The sequence below is a fragment of the Schistocerca cancellata genome, chromosome 7 (assembly GCF_023864275.1).
Source record: "Schistocerca cancellata isolate TAMUIC-IGC-003103 chromosome 7, iqSchCanc2.1, whole genome shotgun sequence".
In the NCBI taxonomy this organism is placed as follows: Eukaryota; Metazoa; Arthropoda; class Insecta; order Orthoptera; family Acrididae; genus Schistocerca; species Schistocerca cancellata.
In genome coordinates this window covers 341939049-341962490 of record NC_064632.1, presented here as the reverse complement: position 1 = coordinate 341962490, position 23442 = coordinate 341939049, and the positions used below count along the sequence as shown (strand labels likewise).

Sequence of the window (23442 nt, the reverse complement as noted above, 5' to 3'; positions counted from 1 at the left end):
GTAGCTGTGTAGTAATAAATTTGGTGATTTCTTCTCCTGATCAAGGCTGTTTACTGCCAACTGTTGAACATCTTGTTTTGTATTTTACATAAACAGTTGCAGAAGTGAAGCAGAGCTGATCAGTGTCACCTGTTTTTTTTTTATACGTGAACAAATAGAAATTGCTGGATGAAGCAAGAACAAATTTGTGAAAGTAAGAGTTAAGATACTGTCAGAAAATAGACATAATTCGCAGATGTCAGAATCACTGATGAGTGTAAACAACTGCACCAACTTCTAAAACTGTCACTTATTAACAAAATAATATTTACCTAAAGAAGATACCAAACCATGTAAATTAATGTACCCATGTATGTTGAGAGGGTAGATAATGTTTGTGGGTGTACGCTGAGCAGGTTGTTTTAATAGACACTGTGCTATTTCTTGTGGCACATTGTAAGTGGTCTTTTTGCTACTAGAGCAGTAGCTGTGCTTGAAGAGCACTGGTACTAGTTAAGCATTTTTTAATTGTGTACTTTATCATAGTTTTTATTGATCAGAAAATGATTGGTTTTGTTATTGTGATGTGGAAAAATAGTCATAGAATTCATACTACAGATGTGATCTCTCAGGTTTTCTTGGCATGATTGACTAATAACGTGCTTCTGGGTTGTTGTCTGCTCAGTTGTTGTTACAATTTTATGCCATGCAGAACACCTGGAAGCACACTGTCATATTACAGATGTAAAGAGCAGTTACTAAATGTGTAATTGATCTGTTGATTGAAAGATTTAAAAAAATACTAAACAGATGTTGGTTCAATATTTTGTATTTACTAAAAACAGTCTCAGAATCTCAAGTATCCATGCTTCTGTGTGTAGCACTATTTTTCTAATTAGATATTTTCATTTTCGTTCAAAAAATGACCATATTCATATCTTACAATAAATGCTATGTTCTCTCTTCTTTTTTAAAGAATGTAAGGAATAATGGATCCTTGTATCTTCACGTATTTCTTACAAGACATGGAAAGCCACCAAACCCAGATTCTAACAAGGCTAGAGCTCAAGTTGCATATAATAGAAAAATGTTGAACAAGTTCAAGAAGTTGCGCTATACAAAGACTCACAATTTATTAACGGGAGAGACAGCAGCCACACCAGAAGAAGTAAAGGTAAGGGAGTCTAAATCTAACCTTCAGAAAAGCGTAGTTGGTACTCGCCACACAGAGTTGGTGGTGAGCTGCAGATAGGTTAAGTGAAAAAACTGCTAAAACATTTAAGCTTTCAGACAAAGAAGTCATCCTTTCCAAAATGTGCGGGCGCGCGCGCGCCACACACACACACACACACACACACACACACACACACACACACACACACACACACACACACACACGGCTACTGTTTCTGGCTGCTGGGGGGCTTTGATCACAGATCGATGTCGTGAGTAGCAATCTATCTTTTTCAGGTTGTTGTTCCATCCTGGACTTTCCATTGTTTAATTAATCATATCTTTTTTCTGTTAAATGCCAAGTCTCTTATTCTCATTTTATTACTCTTGTGCAAGATCCCTGATATGGAAATAGTGATGCTATAGCAGGTAGGAGAATGTGCTAAACCGCCTACATCAACAGTTCCGTCATAAGGTGTGCATTGCTCGGCTGAGACCCACGAAAGTGCACATTGGTATGGCAGTCATAACATACAAACTCAATAATTCAACAAATATGGATGTACTTGGCAACATGGAGTTATTGACAACATTCAGTTGAAGATACTTATTTTCGCCCTTTCATTCACTGTTTTTATAGTTTCAAACTGACGTGTTTCAGACAGTGTTGCCCATCTTCAGATCATTTCTCTTAACTCTTTTATTACGAGAAATGATCTGAAAATGGATGTCGTCGCCTGAAACCAGTAAGTTTGAAGTAATGAACAACAGATGGAAAAGAATCTATTTTCATTCATTCATAGACATAAATTTATGTAGTGAAATACACAAATGAATGGCTCAGGGGCACACAATGGTAAGCACCAAAATCATAGTTTCGAGATACTGTGAATTTAATGTCAGAATTTACATACAAATTTGAATAATTTTTTTTTTCAAACATTGCTTTTATTCTGTTGTGCATTTAACATATGTCTTCGTCTCGCAGACATACATAAAACTGAGAACAGTCTAAAACAAATGAAATATACAAAAAGTATTACATTATGGTTGCATAGATGTGATTAAGTTTTAACAACCACACATCATTAAAAACACGTGGTGATAGAAAATTACTTATGAAAACTTACAGCAACTATTCAACACTTTACTCAAACTGCATTGTCATTCATCTCTCTCATCACTGAAGTGTTCTCTGTCTGAAACAGTTAGATTTAGTGACAGGAAAAATCCATGCTGGACTGGAGGTATGTAATCTAAGAGCAACAGGATGTCAGACTTTCTTCTTTTCAGTAAGTCTTGGCCCATTGTATTTAAGTTGAAGGATAGAAACAGGGTATTGCCTTCCATGTTTTCTGAAACTTATTTCGTGCCAGATGTCATGACAGAACATCTCGCTTTATGGATAAAGATGACAGAAATTCTGAGGTCACCTTCCACATTCCTCAGGTTGACATCTCAACCGTCAGCTGTCTGCTTTCTTAAGACAGATGCTTCTTTCTAGTGGCCTATTTGAAAGAAATGCTCTCTTTTCATATCATACACAAAAATTGATTCTTCTTAGTGTACTTTGGATCATATCCAACCACTTATCTGGACTGTACACATCTTGTACTTGCCGGTGAACATAATTTTCAGTTGTTGCGAAATCTCTTTCAGAGGGCAACATTGTGTGCCCAGTAACGGGGAAGTGATTTTGAATCACATGAAATCTTCCAGTTGAAAATAGGTACTTCCAAAACTGAACCATGTTCCAGTTCTTATTTTGGCCACAGCAGTTATCAGATATCACAATGAGTCTCTCCTTTTATGTTGTATTCATCAAAGTAATGTAAAAGGCAGCTTAAAAATCCTCTGATCCACAGGCAGCTTCCACAAGAAGCAGTGCCCTTTGTTCTTGCCACAGTCGTAAACATTCAGGTTAGGTAACAAAATTTTCCTTTTGTAAAAAGCTGGCCCACATCTGGGAGAGTCTACTGCAAATAAAGTCACAACGTGAAGATTACTGTCTGCTTCTGCTCGTTTTGTCAGAATTCCAATGTTAGCCAGCTCAGCCTCTGTGCGACGTTGATGTAATTCCAACTGACACTCAAGACTTGCTTTCAGCTTGGGGTCAACACTACTCTCAATTTTCAGTTTTAGCGTGTCAAAAGTCTTACACCTATCGTTCTTTGGTGATTTTACTCCTATGTTATATTCTTCAGTGAAAATTTGCCTGTACTTTTCTGCAGGTACAGAATCTCTACTTGTAGAAGACATTCTTGTAGTGATCGTAACAGGAGGCAATTGTTGAGTCTGTGCCCAGGTACAATCTGCCACCATTGTTTGAGCATCTGTAGTGACACTAGTATTTCGGTATTTTGTCGATGTGTTCCCTGACGTGGTTAAAACTTGTTTCAGAGTGACATGGTTAAAACTTGTTTCAGAGTAAGCATGTGGACACATGGAATGCTTACCGTGTGTGTCCTGGTGTGACATGCTGAATCCAGATGAGATTTTCTTCTGTATATTTTCCATGCTACCACGATTATTATGCAGACCATGAATGGCAAGAAAGTCTTTCTTGCAGACTTTAATATCACTGCCGCCAACTTCTAAATGCTAGGAAATAGTAAAATTTCTCAGAGATTCACCAGCTACTCTTTGACACCGTGCGACATTACATTACATTACATTTCATTGCACCAACTAAACATGCATTTTGAACATTAAAATCACCTATTTCCCTAAATGTTTTGAACGTTTTCATCACATTTGAATCTCCTACGTTTTCAAAACACTTAAGAGGGCACTGGCAATTATTTCTCTCACTTTTTTTTACTTACAGTTTCTCTTTACACGAAACATTCTTTGCCGAAATTACTCCTCTGCTGTTTAATTTTGCACTGAGTATCGAACTTCAGCCTTTTCCGAGATGACCTCTTCGTCTCTCTGAGCGCCCCTTTGTGACTTGTTTGTGCAGTAGTACACTGTTCATTGTTTTGGGCAATACCATCTGATTTGCTATTAATATGTATAACAGCAAAAATTGCTATTATTGTTACCATTAATATTATTAAATCTAATAATGTGCATGAAAAATGTGCATACACACATCACTTAACCAAAAGTAGTGATTCTAATATAACCTCAGAAATCATGTACTTCAGGAACATAATGGTATGTACATGCACTTGCAATTATGTTCATGAAACTTACTAAGTACAGTGTTATGTTCAATCTTGCCATAATCTCAGAAGTAGTACACAGGTTGTTTTTACTAGCCGCCATTTTCTCTGTCGCTTACCTTTATGTTTCCACAACACACACACACACACACACACACACACACACACAAGCACTCCTTTGTTTCCACAACACACACACACACACACACACACACACACACACTAGCGCTTACCAGTAAGCTTTGCCTTGTCATCTGTTGAGTGAATTTAGAATTACAAATAAATGTATTGCATTGTGCACCTCACAGGAGGGATCAGTAGCAGCCTGTCGCAAAATACACGGTGATGGCGCTTACCATTGTGTTCCCGTGAGCTGCCCAAATTTATTGAGCAGACTCACCTCGGTGCACACTTCTTGTCAAAGTTAGCTGCTCCAGGCAATGGTGTTTTTTGTTGGTGCTGCATGTTTTCATGATTATTACTGAGATAAACTGATACTGCAGTGTTCAAAAATGTTCATTTTTTGCTTGCCAGTGTAGAAATTGTCACAGAATAATTTAAGTAAAAAGTCTGTGCAATTTGTAAGTTCTTTTATATGTAAATGCCAACCTTGGAATTTTCCATTGTGAAACATTGCATGTGCTAGATTTGTGAGTTGATTTGAAATTATTGATTTGCTTATTTTACTGTTCACTTTGCTTCTGCGCAATCTTACATTGATTGTATCAGTAGTTGTTTGTATTGTAATCCATTGCGAAATTTCGAACATTTGCGAGTATCCTGATAAAATTGTACTGTAATTGTCAATTGTAAGCTTAAACTTACTTTTGCTCTTGCTTTTTGACAACACTAGACCTATCCTCATTCAAAACAATTGTTCTCTAATTTCCTTGTATAGTAAAGTGAGAAATAAGTTATTTCGAGAATTTCCACATGCCTACAGAACTATATTTTTGAGAATGTTTGTAGGTGACAAGTTATGGATAACTTAATTTGTAGGAAATGAGCATTGCCAATTCAGTTATTGCCATAGAATAGACCATTCCAAATTTCAGTGGATACCAATGCAAGTAAACATACTTTTTTGAGAATGTTCTGAAGTTAACCATTGTCCTGGGCGTTCGTATTATTAAATTGTCATTTGTAAACTAGTTAATACAGCTGATATTGTAACTAACATAGTGTGTTATATCTATTTTTCCCTCAAAGAGGAGTAGCCCTATATGTCATCTACAGTTATTGTAAATTAAGTCTGTTTTTAAAGTTTGCTGTTCAACTTTAATTAATCTCAAAACATTTTAGGAAACCAGTAATTTTTACCGCAGGTTTTTGTGTTGCTTAATAGCAATCCCGTTTTGTGTATTTGCTTCAGTTCTTGTAGGGATTTAGCAGCTTTTTAGCTCAACAGATTAAAAGATGATCAGTAGACTTAGTTATTTGTTCACTGCCTTGTAATACATTGCAGGACCATGATGCTGTCCCACTGTTACTGCTGTTCTCGAACATAGGAGAAGTTGGTTGACATTTGTAAGCAGCTGGAAATCGCCCAACTACTGTCAAACAAATGGTAGCTGCTGTGAATCGGTGTGTTGAGATAACAGCAAGTGGCTTGTCAATGGTAGATCTAGGTGTCCTATACAGGGTATACAAGGACCAAGGGGGGACTCAGGGTGTTATACAGATTCCTCTATCCAACAAGTTCGAGGTGCTGTTTTTCATGAAACTGAACCAGTGGAACTAAAGTCATCCATTTTGAGAACACCTGCTTTGCCCAGAGTCAGGAGGAGGCAACTGCAAAGTGGTAGGGGTATATTAATTTTTGGCAGTTCAAACTTACGGTGAATAATGGCACCTTCAGGAAATTGCAGTAAGGGACATAAGGAACACCAGGTGCACATACTGTGTTTGCCTGGGGGCCAAGTTTGATATACTGAAGAGGCTATTCCGGCAGTCATTAAGTGAGCAGGATGCAACCAACAGCAGATTACAGTGTACGCTGCAACAAACTGTGCCTGTCATCAAGGCTCTGAGTTCATACTTGGATCATTCCTGTGAGTTGTCAGAAGTTTCAATGAAGCTCACATCGGAAGTTCACTGAGGCTTTTTGCAGATGATGCTGTGGTGTATCGAGAGGTTGTAACAATGGAAAATTGTACTGAAATGCAGGAGGATCTGCAGCAAATTGACGCATGGTGCAGGGAATGGCAACTGAATCTCAATGTAGACAAGTGTAATGTGCTGCGGATACACAGAAAGATAGATCCTTTATCATTTAGCTACAAAATAGCAGGTCAGCAACTGGAAGCAGTTAATACCATAAATTATCTGGGAGTACGCATTAGGAGTGATTTAAAATGGAATGATCATATAATGTTGATTGTCGGTAAAGCAGATGCCAGACTGAGATTCATTGGAAGAATCCTAAGGAAATGCAATCCCAAAACAAAGGAAGTAGGTTACAGTACGCTTGTTCGCCCACTGCTTGAATACTGCTCAGCAGTGTGGGATCCGTACCAGATAGGGTTGATACAAGACATAGAGAAGATCCAACGGAGAGCAGCGCGCTTCGTTACAGGATCATTTAGTAATCGCGAAAGCGTTACGGAGATGATAGATAAACTCCAGTGGAAGACTCTGCAGGAGAGACGCTCAGTAGCTCGGTACGGGCTTTTGTCAAAGTTTCGAGAACATACCTTCACTGAAGAGTCAAGCAGTATATTGCTCCCTCCTACGTATATCTCGCGAAGAGACCATGAGGATAAAATCAGAGAGATTAGAGCCCACACAGAGGCATACCGACAATCCTTCTTTCCACGAACAATACGAGACTGGAATAGAAGGGAGAACCGATAGAGGTACTGAAGGTACCCTCCGCCACACACCGTCAGGTGGCTTGCGGAGTATGGATGTAGATGTAGATGTAGATGCGTGGTAGTTTCACGCCAAATGCTTTAGTCTGCTTATTTTCAACCACTACTGGTCACCATTCAAAGGATTTTTAATTGTCCTGTTAGTTCATGTAGCTGCATGAGGCTCAGATTTTATATATATTTCCACTACTGCTTCTAGCTTGTACTACACTATATGCACTGAAATTTTAATTTGGGAGCCAAAATTTGAAAATTGTTCATGATAACTTCTTAAATATTCTTTATCTAGCTACTATGGAAATTTTTGTTTTTAAATTCATAACACCCACATTTTTTTCTCTAACAGAAAGCAGAGACAATGAAAGAGGAAATAATATCGCACTGGCATCCAAATTTGACTGTGAATGTAGTAACAGATCAAACCAGCTGGATCCAAGGATCTGTTCCACCGCCCCTTGATGAGTGTAAGTAAATGCTGTGTTAGAAAAAGTTGCAAATAAAATATTCTACTGATTTTTGCTCAAGTAGTTCCTGTTTAAATAATCAGAATTCAGTCTCAAAAGCTAAGTGCATTATTCTGTTCGGTCTAGGGAATGATAGGAGGATCAGGCTATGTCCTCTGATTTTCCTGCTCATTATTCAGCCTTAGCAAATTATTGTTTCACGTGTGAAATGGTCTTCACATTCTTTGAATGTACTTGTGTACTGCTATTGTTTCTTAGTCCAATATGAATACTGTAATAGAACTCCAGACAGAAATAGCTTTCCAGATAATCCGCAGATGTTGTTTGAAGTTTTTACTTTCATATAGTGGTCATTAATGTGATAGAGAGAGAGAGAGAGAGAGAGAGAGAGAGAGAGAGTGTGTGTGTGTGTGTGTGTGTGTGTGTGTGTGTGTGTGTGTGTGTGTTTCTTATTGTGCAATCATAGTTTGTGGTTTTCTCAAAAAAGATCATATCATAAATTTCAGATATTGAATTTCTTCCTGGTGGTGAATACTACAAACCGGTAATATTTTTGAATGAGTTCTGGAACTTGTTAAGAGATTATCAGCCAGTAAACCAGTCAACAAAGTAAGTACCCGTCCTTCCTGGACTTTTTTGTGCTTAAGTAAAAGGTTTAGTTATATTTTACTTTCAAGCCGCTGTTTATAAGAAGTCCGAAATTAAATTGAGTTGTTTGATAGTATGTTGTGTGTCAAGAGGTCAAAAAATGGACTAAAATTTGGTTGTAGTTTGCTAGCATGTCTAGAATTTTCTTGGTTCAATTTGGAAGTCATATTGTATTCATAGCATTGACTTGTCTGTTGGAATCCACATAAAATATTCTTGACCCAGCAACCAACTATTCACCTGGCTACATGTCTGCACACCTCTGTCATATTTATTACAGTTGTAATATTGTGTTCCAGTACAGTTTACCTGCTAAATTTGGTTGTTGTCTTGTATAAATTTGTTTCCTTCTCTTAGTAATTCAAACATGCACCTCTCCATTGTTCACTGAGCCGCCCTCAACAATTTTTGAATTTAAAGCCTATATACCACTATCATAAGTTGGAATATAATTTTAGAAACCACCTTTTGATAATTAGAGGCACTCCCTGGGCATTTTATTCTTCTATTTATTTCCTGTCCTGTCCATCCAGTTTTTGTATTACACCTTCTTTAAATCCACAAGCTGATCAACTTGTACTAAGACTTTATTATTAATTTCTAAAATTTTATTTTCTGTGTGTTAGTTAAACATTATTTTTAGTCTTGATCAGATTTTGGTGTTACCTTCAAATCTACTCCCCCCCCCCCTTCCCCCCTGTTGTATCTCTCTCTCCCATTCAGCTCCTCCTCGTGATTTTATGCTGTGCACACCTCCCTTTGCGAGCAGGCAGACAAGCTAACCAGTGATGTTAGGGGTGTGTGTGTGTGTGTGTGTGTGTGTGTGTGTGTGTGTGTGTGTGTGTGTGTGTGTGTGTGTGTGTGTGTGGTGTTCCAAGTTAGCTTCTTATTGTTTTCAAAAGTATAAATATTTAAAGTTATTTAGCAGTTTTCTTCATAACGGGCAAGCTCTTCATGGGGTTCAGACATTTGTGGATCATTTGACTGTTCTCGTAGTTCTAACAGCTTTGGTTTACTGGTATTTGTTACCGCGCAGCAACAAGTATCGCTCTTCAGAATTGTTTTGTAACTCCCCTATTGCTGTAGTCCTCAACTTGTTCAAAGTTTTAGTGGAATTTTGGTAATTATTTACAATTGCAAGATTAGATTTTATAATTTCGTTTGCTCTGATGATGTACTGTAAGACTTTATGGTAAAACTATTCAAGCACAAGTAGAACTTACACGCTAAGACACAATTTTACATGTAGATTTGAAGGAAAGAAACAGTAGAAATAAACTTTTAGTGGTAAAAATACATAATAATTTCATTTGTATCGGGTGAAACCATCATAGTGAAATTTAGTCTGGTATTAATCAGTTGCAATGTTAGTCAGTGACTTCACTGGAGATTGAGTTAATGCTTGTGGCATAGCCTCAGGCACATGATGTCTTTCCTTAGCTGTCAGGCTCTATCATCTAGGTGGTGGTGTCTCGAACTATTTCCACTCCTGACTTGTTCTGTTACCTAAGCACAAATTTTTTATGATAATTTCAGTGACTACCTAGTATAATATGGAGAGGAAGTTGATTGGTGTATATTGTGAAGACGAATAGTTATAGTAGTCCTCCAGTTTTGAGAAGTGTCTTCTTCCACAGGCATTCTGTAATTAATTTTGAGAGTTTCTTTTGCATTATTTTGCCTTCAGCTTTAATAATTGCTACTGATATTTCATAATTTCCAGGCACATTTCCTTTCTTCATACCTCCAATCATTTTGTAGTAGAACTGGTCAGCAGATCTGATCAGGTGACAAGTAACTTAGAGTGTCTGTCTAATAAGTTCCTCCCTGGTTGTTTCGGGTAGTACTGTAGGGAGTGACAAGCAACTTTGACCCTAGTTGGAGAAATGAAGGGGGGCAGTGATTTGATTGGAGTATGGCTAGTTAGCAGACCTGGTTAAATAGTGAGTAAATTGAAGCTTACGACTAGTGTGCGCTCTCTGGATGTCTTCCATGCTATTATAGGAGGTGATGAGGAAATGAGGGTGACAGTCATGTGACAAAAGCTCTAGTGGATGAATATTGACACTAAGTGTTCTAATAGACTTTGTGTTAGAGAAAAGTTTATAGATTCATGAATTTTTCACATGCATTTTGAGAACAATCTAGGAATATACTGCATTCTCTTGCACTCATCTTTTATGGGAACTGTACAAAGAAAGCTATACAGCAGTCTTGGAAGCCTATGAGAGGTTGCCTCCCATACTGTGCGACCTTTAAAAAAGCTTTATGTATGATGCAGTAAAGGTTTGTCAGATATATGCTATACAATGATTTGCAACAGAATTTAGGTATAGATTTAGATGTCAGAAAAACCAACAAAGTGAAGTGTTGTAAGTTAATTGTGTGTGTGTGTGTGTGTGTGTGTGTGTGTGTGTGTGTGTGATAATTTTTCATGTATATTCTCTTTAATGTTTCAGAGTACTGCCTTTACAGTTAACCTTGCAGCCACTGTCACTTTTCAAATGGCAGTTATACTCATCACAGGCAATGCGCAATCGCTGGCCATCAATGCTAACTGAAGCTGACGAGGATGATGAGGACCAGGATTCCTTGAAAGAGGCTCTTCTGGAGACATCACCTTATTTGTTGGCTCTTACTGTTATTGTGTCAATCCTGCACAGTGTCTTTGAACTGTTGGCTTTCAAAAATGGTTAGTTCACCCACTCATTGAGTCTGTTGTAATTAATACTCTCTACAAGTGACTGGTGATATGTAACAAAACAGAATTGCCATGATTAATTGTAATTTGTAGATGACAATGGCATCCAAAGGAGTAGGACTGACACTCTGGCTTTTGTGTTTCTCAGACCAAGAGCTTGAAAGCTGTGACTTTTTTATGGGAATAAGTTCATGCAAAGTGCAGAATTGGGGCTGTCAAACCTTGAAAAGTTGGTAGAACTTTTACTTTAATTGGAAGTTTTTAACATTATTGTTACGACCTATAATACACTGTTACCTCCCTATACTCCACAAACCGCTATGAAGTGCATGACTGAGAGGGTACTTCGTTGTACCACATTTGAAGGTTCTTCCCATTCCGTGAGCATATGGAGTGCTAAAAGAGTGATAGCTTAAATGCCTGTGTGCACAGTGCAGTTAGTCTAATCTTGTCTTCACAGTCCCTACTGGAGTGCTACAGAAGAGTTTGTGATATATTCCTAGATTTCTCATAATAGTTCTTGACATGTTGCAAGCATACTTTTATGGGATTGATGTTCTTTATGTGACACATTCCCATTTGTTAAATAAAGCTGCTCCATTCGTGGTACCCTCCTTTGTATACATTCAAAATTGCTTGTGGATCCTGTTTGGTGTGGGGCTCACACATGTGAGCCGTATGCCAGGATGGAGTACATCTGTATTTTGTAATCAATCGCCTTTGTAGACTAACTATATTTTTCTTGTATCCTACCAATGAACTGAAATCTACCACCTACTTTACCTGTGATTGAGCTTATGTCACCATTCAAGTTCATATCAGTACAAATTGTTACATCCAGATATTTGCAGGAGTTCACTTAATTCTGGTTGTGACTCATTGATAGTGTAGGTCACAGGATACTACATTCTTTTATGTAGGGTGCCCCATTTGAGATAAAGAGTGTACGCGTACTGTGTGTAGAAAGAGGCTTGAACAATTCTATGCATAGTCCATTGCCTGTCTACATCTCTCCATGTGTGTTGACCTATTAGGAGCCATGTTAGCTTTTTCTCTTGCTCAGTCCATTCTTGCTCCTTTGTATTCGCAACTTACCACTTATCAGTACATTGTGCAAAGACTATTCAGTATTTATTCTGCAGTTAGACATAGTTTGTAAATGATGATGATGATGATGATGATGATGATGATGATGATGATGATGATGATGAAGTCCCATACTCCGTGACGGAGCGTAGGGGAACGATGCGGGAGACCCGCTCCGCCGTACTGGGCAAGGTCCTAGTGGAGGTGGTTTGCCATTGCCTTCCTCCGACCGTAATGGGGATGAATGATGATGATGAAAACAACAACACCCAGTCATCTCGAGGCAGGAAAAATCCCTGACCCCACCGGGAATCGAACCCGGGACCCCGTGCTCGGGAAGCGAGAACGCTACCGCAAGACCACGAGCAGCGGACTACAATCTGTTACTGAGGATAATACCCAACAACAATTGGCTGCACAGGAAATACAACCATATGGAATCTCTGTTATCATCAACCATGGTTAAGCAAAAAATGTCAATCAATGGTGAGAAGATCTATTGTCTGTGTTGATATGAAATAAGTAAATAAGCTGTTAAACAGGCAGGAGAGAATGATTAAAACATATGGTTGAGATGTTTAGCATAGGTGGGTGTCTTAGAGCCATCAGCTACAACTTGAGTGCCGGCAGATGGGTGCCTGCAGGCTAGGGTGGGCAAACAGCTTACACATCAGCAGTCTGCCTTACTGGGCTGAAGCCTAACAGCATCATGGGCTTCAACTGAGTGCCTGCGTGCAGGAACAGGCAGGTGGCTCATGCGTGGGCAGTCGACAATGCAGACAATAATATTGGGTTACATTTTTGTAAATTAGTCATTTCTAATTGTGTATCCAGAGCTACAGTATCTGGTGCAACTGAGAACTGACTTCAATTTCATCTTATTTTGTAGACTACCCGAGTCATGAAACCCTGTCTCAAAACTATCATGAAATTGCCCACAGTTTTGTTGGTAAGACACAAAGCAATGTCTGTAAATAATTATGGAGAAGAAAGACATTTTTTAAACAAAAGGTAAAGTTTTCTGTACCTCTCTGCCTTTGTTAGGCATTTTATCCATGAATGCAATAATTTTATTGCATTCATTAATAATCAGTGTATCCTCCCACTGAAGTGTCATGTTTAGGTGATTGAAATGTCTTGTACTACTGGTGAGAAAAGGTTTGAGCAGGTGACAGAATAAGTTGTGAATGCAGTGAAATAGGGCTGCCTGGTGGGTAGATAACCACTTGCATCTGCCTAGTTGCCAGGCTGCAGTTTCTTATAGATCTGTGTGTTGAGCAGGCTGTGTTGCAGGATGTATATTGATGCATGTTCCCCTACAATGGAGAAGAAAACCATTGGAAATTAATAGTGGAGTTGAATTTAGTATAAATTCTTAATAGTGCACTTGAGTGCTCAATTGGGGCCAAGCTTTTAAAGTAATTTACCATAGATGAAATATTAAGTAGGTGATTGGAATTTGTTTTGTAATTGGAGGGTTTTGTGGGCTCAGTACAGAGCTACATATGACATGAACAGAGTATTCAGAGTTTTATAAACAGTGGTCATTCATCCAGTTTTTATTTGTAACTGGTAGTACAATTGACTTGACAACCATTTACGTTGAAATTTCTGCCACATAGATAAAGTTGTCATTTTCTCAAGATGTCATCTCAAATTTAAGTTTTTAATGTACTTGTTGTTTAAAGTATTTTCATACAGTTACAAGTCACAAGACAAAATTATGAATTGCTCTGTATTTATCTATTCTATTTCCTCATTTAATCTGCCACACAGGACTGGTGTTGTTCTGAACATGACTTTAATGCAAGTACCTGTCTCTTTCAGATATTCAGTTCTGGAACAACAGGAAGTCTTTGGAAGGACTCTCAGTTCGATCAGTATTCTTCAATGTATTTCAATCTCTGATTGTCCTGCTGTATGTTCTGGATAATGACACAAACACTGTTGTGAAATTAAGTTGCTTTGTTGGGCTTGGAATAGAGGTCTGGAAAATACATAAGGTGAGACTTGTTATACAGAAGAAATGTAAGCATACATGGAGCAAAATTTTTAGACCTGAAAACAATATGTCAAAACATATTTTCTAGCAGGCTCTAGTGTACTTGTCCAGGCTTCTGTAGGTTTGTTACAATATATTTGATAGTCATGAAAATGTTGTGCATGTAAGAGATTCAAAATGTAAAAAAAAGTCTTGTATGTCCTTCAATGATCAGGATAGTCAATTTTTTTAGTCAACATTACATAATATACTGCTTGCTTTATTTCCTCTTCAGTTCATATCTGATTTTAAGTGTAATGCTTGAATATTAATTAAATTTAAATGCACTGCCCATTCCTTTTCACTGAAACAGTGACCTCTTTGAACTGTCTTTCTCACTTTTTGTTTGCATTTCAGTCTGCTTCAGCATAGCTGAAGTTTATTTTTTTTGCTTAGGTGTGGAGTACCATATCTTTCTTTCTTATACAGTCTAGAAATGACGCCAAATTTGTGTCTATTCTTGTTGCAAAAAGATGATGAAATAGCTGCTGCAACATCACAGTACAACAAAACGAATTAATTCATTCCCTAATATTTAGGCATAAAACATTTACATTGTTGGATTCAGATAATCATAAATACTGCCTGTATGTATGTTGTGCTGACTGTCCAAATAAGAACTTTTATGTTTCATTAAATTTTTATAATAGCTTTATCCTGCTTTCAGGTCATGGACATAAACATAAACAGAGAGTCTAGAATATTTGGTGTTATTCCACGAATTTCGTTTACGGATAAAGGCTCATATGTTGAATCTAGTACAAAAGAGTACGATATGATGGCATTCAAATACCTGTCATGGGCTTTGTACCCTTTGTTATTTGGATATGCTGTTTATTCTTTGCTGTATCAGGAACATAAAGGATGGTATTCCTTTGTCCTCAACATGTTGTATGGATTCCTTCTCACATTTGGTAAGATAGTTTTTTGCTGCATATAAATGGTAATTTATTGTTAAGAACATTAATTAAATTGAGTTTTACATACTTCCCAAATATATGAAAACCATAGAAGACATAAGGAAAACCAGCCCTGCTTCTCAATAGACTGGTAGACAATCTACAATTGGATAGTTATTGAGCACTGTCTTGGTTCATGTCATCTGTAGTTATGATTATTGTCAAAATTTCTAACTTTCAATGCAATAGCTACATACTTTTCCTGAGTTGTTTTATTGTAATTTTTTTAATTGATTTATTGTATGTAGTTTGCATTGCATTGTCTGTAGACTGCTGAGTAATACTTGAAAACTAAATCATCATTTCTACTGATAAGTGTCCCAAATACATATCATTGATCATCTAAATACTTAGACTTAAAAAAAAAAACTGTTTTTTTTGTATTTATCACATCTTTGATACTCGTGTTTGCATTTTGCAAATATCCATTTTGTGAATTTTTTAGATGTATTTACTACTGCATTAGATTTTAACTTGTCAAATGCTTGTTGACAGGTTTCATTATGATGACTCCTCAACTGTTTATCAATTATAAATTGAAGTCTGTTGCGCATTTACCTTGGAGAATGTTGTCATACAAGTTCCTTAACACATTTATTGATGACATTTTCGCATTTGTCATCAAAATGCCAACGTTGTACAGATTAGGTTGTTTCAGAGATGGTACGTACTGTATACTTCTAAATAATACTTAACATGCTGCCATACTTATGCAGTGAACCTGTCTTTTTATGTGTACGCAAATGTCTTATCCTGTTGAATGTAAAGACTGCATCGACACATTATTTGTGAAGAGTTTTTAAACCTGTGTGTGTGTGTGTGTGTGTGTGTGTGTGTGTGTGTGTGTGTAATATCAGTTTGTAATGAATTAGTTCAGAATTGAAATATGTAAATCATTCCTCATGCTGCCTTGTTACCCTACTGTATTATCCATAATGATGTATTTCAATATTTTAATGTCTCGTAATGACAAGTGTAAGGAATGCAGTAACTTGGTATATACTGTTGAAATTACTAATTATTATTGTTTGTAGAATCAGATATTTGTTAATATGTTGTTTTTGATCACTGGTGTTGGAAGTAACTATGTAAGTGATTTTTGATACATTACAGATATTGTCTTCTGCATATTCTTGTACCAGCGCTGGATTTATAAGACTGACCCTACGCGGGTAAATGAATTTGGCTTCTCAGCCGAGATGGAAGCTGCTGCATCTTCGCAAGCAAATGGCGTACCTGCAGCTATAGCTGCTACTGCTCAGGAGGTGAAGGATCCTTCACAGAAGAAGACAGATTAGTAAACAGTGGTTAAATGCAATATAAAATACACAGAATGTCTGTTTTTCAAATTTGGTGGCACGTCAGCTCGGAGAGCATATGTTTTATGGGAGGATTGACCAGAATTAATGGCAGTAATGTTCGGCAATATTTGAATTATAACTTTTATACATTCGGTTATACCCACAGTTTTTAGTGTTTGCTACAGTGATCATGTAATGATTTAAGTAACTATTTCTGAATTGCCCAAAGACAGGGGGAGGGGGAGTGAGGCATTATATTGTGAGTCACTATGTATTTTCAATTAATTTTGTCAAATTATTTGGCATCCTGTCCACACAGTTGAAAAATTGTCTGTCTGAGAATAAGAAAATTAGTTCGTATAATTTTTTGTCTTTATAATAAAAGAAAGTAAGCTTGTCAATTTAAGGTATATTATGCTTTTAAATACAAAAGCAGCTGTGTATTACAAATATGTTTTTGGTTATTTGTGGAAATAAAATTGGTTTTAGGTTTATATTTAGAATACTGTAAACATGTGCATATACACATTTTTCAACATTCCAAAAACCTCTTTCATTGTTGTTAGTAAAAAGTCATAGAATGTTAGGAGAAGGGGAAAGGGGGGGGGGGGAAATTGCATTTATGGACTGTGGGCAGTTGGCTTTGAACTCAGTAGTGTGGTAAATTTGATTTTAAGAACAGATTGCTGATCTCCATCTCCTCCACCTTATTTTTAGTGATGAATCTCACTTTTCCATGGGAGAAAATTGCAGAGTGATGGAAGAAGAATTATTGTAGAAAAGGGAAGTGGCAAGTGCTACCACTGAATTTTAAAATTTTGTTACAGATTGCAATGAGTACCTTCTTCATAGATGACAAAGCATGCACCATCATGTATGGATTCATTACATATTCTGTGTGGATGTGTTTAAGTTGGTATCACAGTGGAGTGAAGAGTAGTCTCAAATAGTGTTTATGAAATATAAGTTGCAAGTAGTTGCTGTACTGTTTATTATTGCAACAAAATACAGTAACAGTGTGCTGAAGGGTGTTATTTTTGTAATTTCTCCAGTCTGTTGTCATTTCTTGTAAGTGGGTAGTCTTAAAAGATAATCAGTAAGTGAGTAGCGTCTTTTGGCTAAAAGTTCATCTGATTGTAAGTACGTCTTTTTAACTACAAGAAAGATACCAGGGGACTGAAATAGAAAAATAGTGTAGCATTCACAGAAACCTTTGTCTACACAAAATACATTCAGATTTGGTATATTAATGTTATCACTCCTTTGTGGGAAGCCATAATCTAATTACTCCACTACCAAATGAACCTCATGTCCTTGTATAATGTAGCAGTGATAATTCTTTTTGTTTTGTTTTTATGCAAATAGAACTGCCTTATAAGAATATGGATTGCTTTAAACCTTTCTACAACAGAGGATGTTTGATAGCAATGACCATCTGTTAAGAAATGTGTTCTCTGAGTTTTGTGGAATGGCAGTGTTCCTATTACAAATGTGCCACAAATGAAATAATTATAGAAGCACTTTTATATGTTTCAATGTAAAGTGCAGTAATGATACTGTGACTTGGTTATGTGTTCTGAGAGTGGGCCGTGCAGATAGTGCTTCATACAGCAACAAACAGTGTAGTATGTTGCAAATTGTTACTGCACATATTGGTGCAGAATATTTTAATATAGTTGTTATAACCTGGACGTTTTGTCCAGATTATTTCCCCAGTATTAAGTGATTGCATGAGGAATATATTATATTTAAAATGGTGAAGCATGAAAGTTTTTGTGTGTTTGTGCAGTGGTATATATACTTGTATAATTCCTACAAATTGCATTGAATATCGCATACCTTTCATTGTGAATATTATTTAGCTGTGCTTTTTTGTGAATTTCAGAACATTGTGCATTTGTCCTTTTATTCATTGCTGTTTTTACCAAAGATATAATCAGGCAATAGGTATGCAAGTACATTTGCCTAATGGTTTCCTGATTTGTAAAAATTTACATAATAAAAAATAACAGAACTGTCAAATTATGTTAATTGTAAATTCATATGTTGTCTGTCAAACTGTGTAAAATAGATATATTTATTGGTCTGTTTATAGCAGAAGTGAAAAATAAATTCTGCTTCATGTTATATTTTAACCTTCTGGGGGTTTCATTTAATTTCTGCAATACTCTCTCCCCTGTCGCTTTGACTAACAGCAATGATGATCCATATTATTGAATTTTGAAGTGATATTCCTGTCAAGCACATAGTTTTATTTTAAAATGTATTGTAGTCATAGTCAGAAGAGTGAAACATCATATTATATAAAAGTCTGTTACTGAAGGAGGTTATATAAAGGTGAGAAATTGTCATATTGTAGAAACCACAACTTTGTGCAAGTGCAGTAACTGCAGAAAGGGCAGCATTAAATTTATGGCAGATGTCTTGGCTGGTGTTAACTTTCTCGGTGAAATCAGTTTTCTTGGTTTAGGCTGTACTATAAGGCAACATTTTTGTGCCAGACTTTTGTCATCAACTGTGAAGTACAGCCTCAGACTGTGTGGATGTAGGTAACTGCTTCTCAGAGTTAAACATGTTCGACTAGCTGAAACTGCGGAGGGATTGTTAACATGTTTAACCCGAGCACCATGTTGTGCCCTTCAGTGTCGGGTTATCTGATGATGGCAGCAATGCACATTGTACACAATCCAACCATATTAATGTGACCACCCCCTTGTATTACACAGCAGTGTGTGTGTGTGTGTGTGTGTGTGTGTGTGTGTGTGTGGGTGTTTTTTTTTTTTTTTTTTTTTTTTTTTTTTGGGAGGGGGGGAGGGGCGGCAGCAGTGCAGTCATTGTTGCAATGCAGAAATGGAGTGATTTATCTGACATTCAAAAGGGCATGATCACTAGTGTTTGGACCAAGAGTGGAAGCATTTCCGAAACTGCATAATTTGTAAACAGATTGCATGCCACTGTGTTTATAGCATATGATGCTTGTCAAAATGGCGGTATCCAAAACCAGTTCCAAGATAACTGTGGTGCCCATTGGCCATAGATGACAGATGAACAACAGCTGCAGGGATTATGTATATATGAATTGACATGAAACTGTTGATCAACCGACTGCCTGGGCGAACCCAGGGCTACCAACAGTGTCTCCTCAACAATCATCCAGTCAGTGTTGCTGCATATTAGCCTCCACAACAGGTGGCTGGCTCATGCACTCATTCTGACTGCTGTTCTGTGGCAGTGAAGGATGGAATTCACATGATAATACTGCAGCTGGACATCTGCTGTGAGGTGGCAGATGGCCTTGCCAGATGAATAAAATTTTATGCTCCATCAGACAGATGGCCATTGGTGAAACAGCTGAAAGCAAACACCCTGCAACAATTGTTGGAGGGGTCCAGGACAGAGAAGTATGTTATGGTATGGGGAACATTTTTGTGCATTCCTTAGGTGATAACGTCATTCTGAAAGGCACAATGGATGGATACAAGTATGCATCTATCCTTCTGGAGTATGTCCACCACTACATGTAGTCTGTTTTTCCTGGGCACGATGGTATCTATCAGCAGGACTGTGCAACCTGTTTCCAAGCTTGCAGCATACGTGTGTGGTTCGAAGAGCACCAGGATGAGTTGACTGTATTCCCCTGGCCATCAAACTCCCCGGATTCAAACCCAATTGAGAATGTGAGAGACCACCTCTACCAGGTGGATCGTCAACTGAGAAATCTAGTGCAGCTGGCCACAGCACTGGAGTTGGCATGGGTGCACATCCCTGTCTGTACCTTCCAGGTTCTCATTGACTTGTTTCATGCTTGTTCTTTCAGTGGTCCGCACTGCAGAAGGTGGTTATTCAGGCTTTTGACAGCTGGTCACTTTAATGTGACTGGACTGTGTATAAGCACGCAATTTCCATTATTCCATCAGGCCTGACACATAGTCTAATTAAGTAAGCTGCATGTAGTAGTGCCCTGCAAATTTTTTTGTAATATAATTTGTTCCACATTCTTAAAGTTATTTACTCTGCTTCTGGCAGCAGCTTGTTTCAGTAGTGCATGGGCTGATTAATTTTCATATTGTGTGTACACATTAGCTGACTTGTGTGCTGGAGGTATGGCTTTTTCTAAAAATTATCAACAGTTTTTGTTTTGCCCATTTAGTGGAACACTGTATCATCAGAGTGATATATACTCTTCTCTGGCTTTGAGCTAAAGCCACAATCATCCATTATAGGGGGTTGTTTATGTACCTCTACTCACAGGACTTGAAGAGAGGTGTCTGAGTAACTTCTTTATACAACTGTTTACTGAGTATCCACAGAGGAGAACTGTACCAACATTCACACAAGCATAAATCCCCAGAAAATCTTGGAAAAACACTGTTTATTACACAAGGTCAGTTCTTTAGTAATGCTTGTCAGACTGTTGTGTACACTCAACGATTTTCAAAGAATCTGCACTTGATACGTGCTTGTTATCTTTGAAAAATGCCACCGGGAACTAATACAAATATCCAGTTCCAAAGCACAGTCTAGTACCAAATAGCAACTAGTCATGATGTAAATGAGTGCACACAGTGAATGATACTAGACTTAGCCACAGCAGCTTGGTTACCTTATGGCCATCCGTGGGCCAGACCAAGCAGCATCTTCGTTATTGCTAATGTATGTTGGTGGGGCTATTAAATCCTTGAAATTTCAGTTGTAATCCTCCCTATGATGCACATTGCCTCCCTTGTAACATCTCTCCCTGCACTTTGTTGAGTATCTCTGTAATGCTCTTGCAGCTATTAAATGAACCCATAAGAAAATGTGCTGGTCTTTTAGATCTTGTGTCGTTAATATAACTCATAGTTAAGGGTCCCAGATTGCCGAACAGTATGCAAGAATCGGTCGAATGGGTGTCTCGTAAGCCACTTACTTTGTGGATGAGTTACATTTCCTTAAGATTCTTCCTATGGTCCTCATTCTGGCATCTGCTTTTCCTACAATTTGTGTTATATGGCCATTCCACTTAAGGTCACTGTGGATAGTTACTCCTAGATATTTTAATGTAGGTACAGGTTTCAGCAGCTTCTCATCAATAGTGTAGTTGTAATGTAGTGGCTTTCTTTTCCTATGTATGTGAAATATGTTAAACTTATTGATGTTCAGAGTCAACTGCCAGAGCCTGCATCATTCGTCAATCCTCTGCAGATCATTCTGCCAATCAGTACTGTCTACTCACGTTGCCAATTTGTTATAGAGAACTGCAGCATTTGCGAACTATCTTAAAGAGCTTCAGACATTTTCTACCAGATCATTCATATTCAATGTCATATCCTTGGTGTACTCCATAAATTACCTTTAAATCTGTCCATTTTGTACTTTCAAGTGTGACCTGTTGAGTTCTGTCTGCAAGAAAATCTCCATTTGCAAATCAGGTCCAATACCCTGTAAGTGTGCTTCCCCCCCTCCTCCACCAAATGCTAGTGCAGGACCGTGTCAAGTGCCTTCCTGAAGCCAAGGAATGTGGCATCAACCTTAGCACTGTTGTCTACAGAGCTATGGATCTCAAGGAGGAACAGAGTGAGCTGAGTTTAACAAGGTTGTGTTTGCAAAATCCACGTTGATTTTTATAGAGATGATGTTAGTTCTCCAAAAAGGCATAGTTATTGAGCATAAAACATGTTCCATAATCCTGTAACTGATTGATGTCAACAACATAGGCCTGGAATTTTGTGCATCTGTTCTACAAACCTTTGTTTTCAGTCACTAGGTACCTTTCGTTGCTCCAGCAATATATGATAAACTGCTGCTAGAAGGGGAACAAGTTCTTTCACTTTATTTTTGTAGAATATTATAGGTATGTCATCTGCTCCTGATGCCTTTCCGCTACTAAGTGGAGTTGCTTTTCTATCAATAACGGTTGACTGAAAAGTAATGCCTCCACCTTTGTCACTCTTCAACAGTTGGCAGCATTGGTATGCGGCATGTACTGGTTTGTTCCGTAGCCTCTTCTCTACAGCTCCAGTTGGCAGGAAGCCTTAGCATTGAACGGTTGTGTTGTTACAGTGTAAAGTATGGAACCCTGTGCATACGGTCGGTCAATGCAGTTTAAGCAACGTGCAGTCATTGAATTCTTGACAGGAGGTGGTGTCACCCCAAAGGAAATTCATCAGAGAATGAAAGCAGTTTATGTTGATTGTGTTAATGAGTACTGTGTGTCTTCATTCTCATAACGCGAGAGGAGTTCTTGGCAAATTTCAAGTCTGTGCACTTTCTTTTCAGGAGTCAGCATCTGGGGTACCCATCATGCACAGATCTTCCGATAACCAAGCAAAGCAATAATGTGACCCACACGTTCTTGTGAAATGCCAATTGTGCTTGCAATTTCTCTCGGAGTGATACAATTGTCCTAAATCAATCTGTCAACATTTTGCTTGTGAAACTCGGTGGTTGCTGTCGCAGGACATCCAACTCTTTGTCACGCAGGTCAGATGTTCCTACTTCAACATCTTTAAACTTACTCGCCCAACAGCTCGCAGTACTCGTTTCAACACAATCACCATAAACTGCTTTCATTCTCTGATGTATCTCCTTGGGGTGACACCTTCTCCTGTCAAGAATTCGATGACTGCATGTTGCTTAAATCGCATCGGCCAGCCATCTGTGCAGGGTTTCATACTTTATTCTGTAAAAACACAACCGTTCAGTGCTAAGGCTTTCTGCCAACTGGAGCTGTAGAAGAGAGGCTACCAAACAAGCCAGTACCTGCTGCGTACCAATGCTACCAACTGTTGAAGAGTGACAAAGGTGGAGGCATTACTTTTCAGTCAACACTCGTACAATTGGTTAGCTCAATATCTGCCATTTCCATGTTCATATGATCATTGAAAGGAGGGATCGTGTTATGGTCTTTGGCATTGAGGTAGGGCAGACTGAGCAACATACTGAAGTGGCTCACAAGATGCCAATAATCTGGATGCCTGTCAACTCTAGTAAGACTTGGAAGCATAATCAGCAGATAATGAGACAGAACATCAGCTGACTGCTACAAGATGACGACTAACAAACTGAGAAATG

At 37.9% G+C, this 23442-nt stretch overlaps 1 protein-coding gene across 1 annotated transcript in view; it reads left to right on the top strand.

The window, feature by feature from the left end:
* LOC126092156 (cleft lip and palate transmembrane protein 1 homolog) overlaps nt 1–18524 on the top strand; it is a 45883-nt gene extending 27359 nt beyond the window's left edge. Inside the window, exons 4-11 of the mRNA XM_049907625.1 lie at nt 956–1153; nt 7536–7653; nt 8160–8262; nt 10761–10993; nt 13916–14091; nt 14797–15043; nt 15584–15751; nt 16202–18524. Coding sequence (XP_049763582.1) covers nt 956–1153; nt 7536–7653; nt 8160–8262; nt 10761–10993; nt 13916–14091; nt 14797–15043; nt 15584–15751; nt 16202–16386 — 1428 coding nt within the window. The 3' untranslated portion in view covers nt 16387–18524. The remainder of the gene's footprint in view (nt 1–955; nt 1154–7535; nt 7654–8159; nt 8263–10760; nt 10994–13915; nt 14092–14796; nt 15044–15583; nt 15752–16201) is intronic.
* The last annotated feature ends 4918 nt before the right edge of the window (nt 18525–23442 follow it).